Source organism: Borostomias antarcticus (assembly GCF_949987555.1).
Source record: "Borostomias antarcticus genome assembly, chromosome: 22".
Taxonomy (NCBI): Eukaryota; Metazoa; Chordata; class Actinopteri; order Stomiiformes; family Stomiidae; genus Borostomias; species Borostomias antarcticus.
The window spans coordinates 18,193,756-18,200,202 of NC_140255.1; the positions used below are offsets into that span (position 1 = coordinate 18,193,756).

At 43.4% G+C, this 6,447-nt stretch overlaps 1 protein-coding gene across 1 annotated transcript in view; it reads right to left on the reverse strand.

The window, feature by feature from the left end:
- ubald1a (UBA-like domain containing 1a) overlaps window positions 1-4,945 on the reverse strand; it is a gene marked incomplete at its 3' end in the record, with an annotated part of 20,787 nt that extends 15,842 nt beyond the window's left edge. Inside the window, exons 1-2 of the mRNA XM_084456273.1 lie at window positions 4,735-4,945; window positions 4,064-4,123 (exon numbers count right to left, since the gene is read on the reverse strand). Of these exons, the coding sequence (XP_084312399.1) occupies window positions 4,064-4,123; window positions 4,735-4,842 (168 nt within the window). The 5' untranslated portion in view covers window positions 4,843-4,945. The remainder of the gene's footprint in view (window positions 1-4,063; window positions 4,124-4,734) is intronic.
- Window positions 4,946-6,447: the final 1,502 nt, after the last annotated feature.

Consider the following 6,447-nt stretch of genomic DNA (forward strand, 5'->3'; position numbering starts at 1 on the left):
CGATAAGCTGCACCTCCAGCCATCAGTCCGTGAAGCTCTTGAAGTTTGCGGACGACACCACCCTCATAGGACACATACTAAACTGACCATTGCACTGACTCTTGTGTAGTCCAATTGCACTGCTATTTTTTGTACTATGTTTGTATCACTGCACTTTATGAGTCCTGTCATGCACTGTCCTGTCCTTGCACTTGTCCATTGTTGTATTGTTGTAAGCACCACAGTGTCAAAACAAATCCTATGTATGTAAAGTACAATGGCAATAAACAAATGTTGATTCTGATGTCTGAGAAGTAAATTAATAACAATTACCAAACATAAGCAAACAGAGCAAAACATTTGGGGTTGAAGGTTGATTGAGTGAACACATCAATTTGTTGTGATGGATAAGAGCATCTATGGGTGAAGGGTTAAAGCGCCTCAATGTAGTTTTTTAACCTTAAAATAACTTCACTCATTTTGATGGTACGCTGTCTTGTTATAGGCAGAAAGTTGCCTCTTTTGTTCCCACTCCTCCCCCAAAATGCTTCTTCTTGAAATAATAAGTTTGGTGTAGCGGGACGCTATTTTCGCAGAAAATCCGTAACTCTTTACGGCATTACTTCACACACCAACCTCCGCTGGCTATTGCTAAAATAATAGTAAAAATTCTCAAATCACAGTATTATAAACATCATGGTGGAGGCGAAAAGACCAAAGAGGAACATCACAGAAAGAGACAGACTCAAAAAAGAGAAAGAGACCAAGCCAGAAGCCAAACTACTAACTAACTGGCTTTTACTCGCTGGCGGGAGCTTCACAGTGAAAGACTGCAAGACTGACGCAGAGCTGCCTCTTTGCTGTTGAACTTGTACTGTAAGTACTGTACTATTGTTAGCTAGCCTAATATAGGCTAGCTAGCTTGCTATGTCTTATGTTGAAATCGCTTGATGTTCGGCTGTGCTAGCTGTGAATGTATGAGGATGCATGTTATCTAGCTAGCTTGGGGCACCATGTTCCCTAGCTAAACTTCAATCTGGTAGTGTAGTAACTTTTTAGACTGATTGCTAGCGAGTTAGCGTGCTGACGAAGTGTAATGAAAGGCTATGAGTCTGACTCTTATGTTGTTAGAATTGCTTGACGATTGGCTGTGTTAGACCGACATTAGTTGTGACTATCACATACATTATATCTAGGAATATATATATATATATATATATATATATATATATATATATATATACACACTAACTAGGCCCTTTTTTTCCAGCTATCAACTGTTTTCTGTTGTCATGTGGGTGTTTCGGGACTGGTTTCCCAAATGCAGGCGTGCAGCTGTACTGAACAATTTTACTACGGTTGTGCAAAAGTGAACCTGTAGGGGGCGCCAAATCACAAAAATACCACATCCTACGTTAGGCTGCTTTAACACCCTACTACGCAAATTGTTCAATGATGACTTGACTTAGTTTTACATACGGTTACATTGACAAAGGGATCAGGGGTGTGTATCCACACTAACAGCATAAAACACAGTTGTACTTTCTGATCGCTACTTTTCAGGGGAGACTTTTCTCTGACAACTTTGTTTTAAAACTGTCCCCCCCTGCAGAGGTTGGATAAAACTAGTGTGTGTCATCTGAGAACTAGGCTGTTAGGCGTTCTCCAGCACACCTTGCGGCGTGGAGCAGCCTCCGAGGCCCGTGGAGCAGCCTCCGAGGCCAGGAGGGAGGCTCCGACTCACCATGTTATCTTATCCATGTTTCATTACAGCCGGTGGGCCTGTCCAAACATGTGACGCAGCAATCGAGTTTTCATTACGTAAATGACTGTGTCGTGTTTGTGGCACATATCATATGTAAATACTAGTGCTATTAATGTGGAATAAACCAATCAAAAAAAGCCCATCCACTGTCAAGAAGCCTTTGTCTGTGTCTATAGATACGGTTGTTGTGTTAACATCAGATGAACCACCCCCCTTATTGGCTTTTTGGTAGGTGAGGTTGCACGGGTCGGTCCACAAACACCTCTTTGTGCTTTCTCGTATGAAGAAATCTCACCCCACAACCATTTTGTTCCTGCATGCAGCCTGAACAGACGATATCTCTCAGGATGTTTCACTGAAACCCGGTGTCCAGGTGGTGAGGTGATGTAACACTGAGCCACCGTCTCCCTGAATTGAAAAGCAACTCTCTCTCTCTCTCTCTCTCTCTCTCTCTCCCTCCATCAAATTAGATGGGCCGTGAGTGGGAACCTGCTCATTTATGCCAATCATCCACTGGCAAGAGATACAAGCCTCTTTTTGTGTTGACAGTAAATGTATGTGTGTGTGTGTGCGGGTATTATAAATGCAAATATATAATAATCCACAAAATTTAATTTTTAAAGAAATATGCGGCAGCAGCGTGAAGAGGAAGTGTTGGAGAGGAAGTGCTGGAGAGGAAGTGTTGGAGAGGAAGTGTTGGAGAGGAAGTGTTGGAGAGGAAGTGCTGGAGAGGAAGTGCTGGAGAGGAAGTGCTGGAGAGGAAGTGTTGGAGAGGAAGTGCTGGAGAGGAAGTGTTGGAGAGGAAGTGTTGGAGAGGAAGTGCTGGAGAGGAAGTGCTGGAGAGGAAGTGTTGGAGAGGAAGTGTTGGAGAGGAAGTGTTGGAGAGGAAGTGCTGGAGAGGAAGTGTTGGAGAGGAAGTGTTGGAGAGGAAGTGTTGGAGAGGAAGTGTTGGAGAGGAAGTGCTGTAGAGGAAGTGTTGGAGAGGAAGTGCTGGAGAGGAAGTGTTGGAGAGGAAGTGTTGGAGAGGAAGTGCTGGAGAGGAAGTGCTGGAGAGGAAGTGTTGGAGAGGAAGTGTTGGAGAGGCCGGTGAACTTAATTCCGACTCAACCGCTGACCCCCGACTTCTGAACACCGTACTACTATATATCATGTCCTGCAGGCTTTTCTGTGTTTATATTTAGCACACCATAGGATGTTATTAATCGCATGTGGTGTGACAATAATGTAGGCTGCTGTGTGCATATGCATGCGGATTAAAGCAAATCCCATTTCATGCTATCTCTTTTTCCGTTTCTTTCTCTCTCCCTTTTGCTCCCTCCCTCCATCTCACAAAACCAACAGACCTAAAATGTCCACCATTGCAATCTGGCCATCCATCTGACAGACAGAGACATGGGAATGTAATACATGACACACAGACACACACACACACAGTTTGCTCAGCTCAACAATTTTCCCAAATCCCCATCTAGGGGATGTTCCAGAATGCAGCTGTTGCTAAACGTTGCCATACAGCTGAAGACAAAGGCTCATGTTATGTAGCACTGAGTGGACCAATTCATGTCAGACCCCAAACAAGGTTTTCAGCAATCACTGTAGGCCTACTCTGAATTGACTAAATGTTACCAGACCACTAACGTTTGCCGATTTACCTGCACCTCTGCTTCTGTTTCCAAAACACTTCACTTGCATATAAAATCCTAATGCGGGAGGTAAAAACCACCCAGCTATGAGTGCTATCACTGTATTTCATTACGAGCGGTACAGTTATGGCAACCGCAGCAGTTACTGTAACTAAATGGCAGCTACATTTTTCCAGAAATCTTAACGATGGAAAACCAAGTGTGCCCACAGGGCAGACAGAATGTGTAATCCTGGCATTACATTACATCATTATATCCACATGTCACCAACAGGAGCTTCTTCTGCGCTGCTTCGCCTCATTGTTCTGAGAAGCCCCAGAGAGAGAGAGAGAGAGAGAGAGAGAGAGAGAGAGAGAGAGAGAGAGAGAGAGAGAGAGAGAGAGAGAGAGAGAGAGAGAGTGTGTGTGTGTGGCTGCTGCAGCCTGCCTGCCTGTCTTGTGTTTATTTCTGGAAGCTTGACTCCGCAACATGGCCGACATGTGCTTTGTTATTGTTGGTTACAAATTATACATGCTCTACATGCGTCGTTTCCTTTGACTACTGTAGCCTAGTACTACATGCTTGTTTTATGTTAAATTAAGAATCTGTACGTTCAACACCATTATATCATGTAAAAGGCAGTGAATTAGTATAAAAGCCATTATAGGAACCCCATAACATGATGTCCCATACTCACCATTTGATGATGGTGACCGTATGGAATATTTGTTTCTTGAAAAAAGGCACTGAGTGCAGTCTGAAATCGATAAACAAAAGATCGTATACATTCATGTATATGCAATGGAATAATAGCAATACAACAGACTAATAATGATGAAGCCTACTGTAACTCTAACCTACTGTCTGCTGTACAAAATGGTTTAACAAATGTGTGTTTTATGACTTTATGTAAACAGAGCGCTGTGAACAATAATAACAAAATCTATCTATCTGTCTGCAACCATTCATGAAGCTAGACAAAAATATAGGCGGTCATCTTCATTGCATAATGGCATTTAGTATGGTCACTCCTGTCATGTGGGGGATTATTTGTAATCCTAGACTAGAGTCAATTCTAATTGGATAGTGACAGTAAGCTTTTACCAGTCCAACACTACTACCGATTCTAGCTATTACGTTAGGCTGTGCAATCAAAAATGTTCAAAACATGGATAAAAGTTGAGTGGATTGAATTGTTGCAATAACCTCTAAATAGTCTAGTAGCCTACTGCAATTGTCGGATACACAAGCAAAACGTCGGCCATACTGTAACTCGACAATGACTATGGCAGTCCACTCCAAACTCGGCGATGTGTCAGACATAAACATGAGCTGATCTCTCCCTCTCCATCTCGCTACCCTCCCTACCTCAAACTGCCAATGTGCCGCTTGCAAAAGCTGCTTCGCCTGGTCCGCCGCGCAGCCGGCCGTCAGGACGAACTGGTTGATCATAACTTGATGTTTGAGTTCATCCATCTTCGCCGAAGCTTTATTCCTACTCGCGGCTAGGCGTGTTGTCGATTAAATGCAGTATGTCGTAGTTGTATTCCTCTCTTTTTCGGCCTCTAGTCGTCCACCATTACAGCCGGTTCAGCAAACACAAATATTTACTGTAGGAGCTCTAGTGTAGGAGCGGCCCCCTGATTGACGTGAGGAGGCAGCCAATCAAATGAAAGACATGACATTGGGAAGTGTATGCCGATTTCCGCTGATGAAAGAATGTCTCCTCTGAAATCAAGATAAAGTGGATAGTGACAACGAATTAAATTCCCAGAAACGATAGTGATGCGTGTCTCCACGTTAATACGCGTGTCCGAGCTGCGCAAACACACTGATGTATATCCGCACTGTGTCACTAAATGTTTTGTTTGGACTACAAGTCCCGTGAGCGCACGCTTTGTTTGTAAATTCTGGAAGGCAGCGTTTTGTGAATGACGGCAGCTTCTGTCCAATTCCCACGCGCGCTGTGTCACTCTCTTGCCAAATATGGTAAACAAATTCCCCATCGCCAATTGCATTGCACGGAGACACTCATGGGTGTATTTAGAGTAGAGTTCACGAGCCCATATCTCCGCACTTTCTCTGTCCTGCCTTCGGATTTGTTGGCTAAGTTTCTATTTTGGTTATAATTTGTAAAAAGGAACCATGCTTGATAACGGCTGTATCAGTATCGTCTCCTATAGGCGGAGTAGGCAAATGCCTAGGGCCTCCGGTCTCGCAAAACCTTTTGTTTTCAGCTGGCCTATAAAAAGTGTTAATGTTTTCATTGGATACTGTAAGCTACACGCCAGCGACCAGAAGCCAGTTTTCCGGGCCGTTTTTGCTCCCTTGTCAGAGGAGCACCACATGCGGGTCACTCGTGCCCACCTTCTAAAACGATGGTTACTTGTTTTGTGTAGTAGAAATATGATGATGATTACGCAAGATGCATTTCTCTTTATCTATACCTACCTGCTAGATTTATTAGCATACAAATTTGCACTGCTTCATCTGAGTAACCCTTAAATATGACACTCGACCCACAATGCTTTTCCCTTCAGCTGCACTAAGGTGGACAGAGAGGAAATATAGCCAGAAGAAGACTGTGTAAAACGAACCATCAGTGCCACCACTAAGCGCTCAGGATTGTAGGAAACTTGACACCAAAACATCCTGTTATTGATAGCATAAATTTAGGCTATGTCAGCTGTCTATGGACCTTCAGTGTGCGTGTGCGTGTGCGCGCGAGAGCCTGTGTGTGTGTGTGTGTGTGTGTGTGTGTATGTGTGTGTGTGTGAGAGAGAGATTTATTAGAGTGATTGAGTGAGATATAGAGTGTGTGTATGTGCATGTGTGCGAGAGAGAGGATGAGAAAATCTGATATGGAAATATAGAGACATCTGCTGGTGACACTTAACAGGATCTTTTTCGTTAGATGATTTTTGTTTTTCCAAAGAAACTTGGGGTCATATATAGCACACAAAAAAAGGATGCTATACAGATCCTTTAAATTGAAACAATGGAGCTTTCGATCACTAGGGCAACGACTTCTTGGTCCAAGTAAACTGCACTGTAACTGCGGTATTATTGTTTTGTATATAA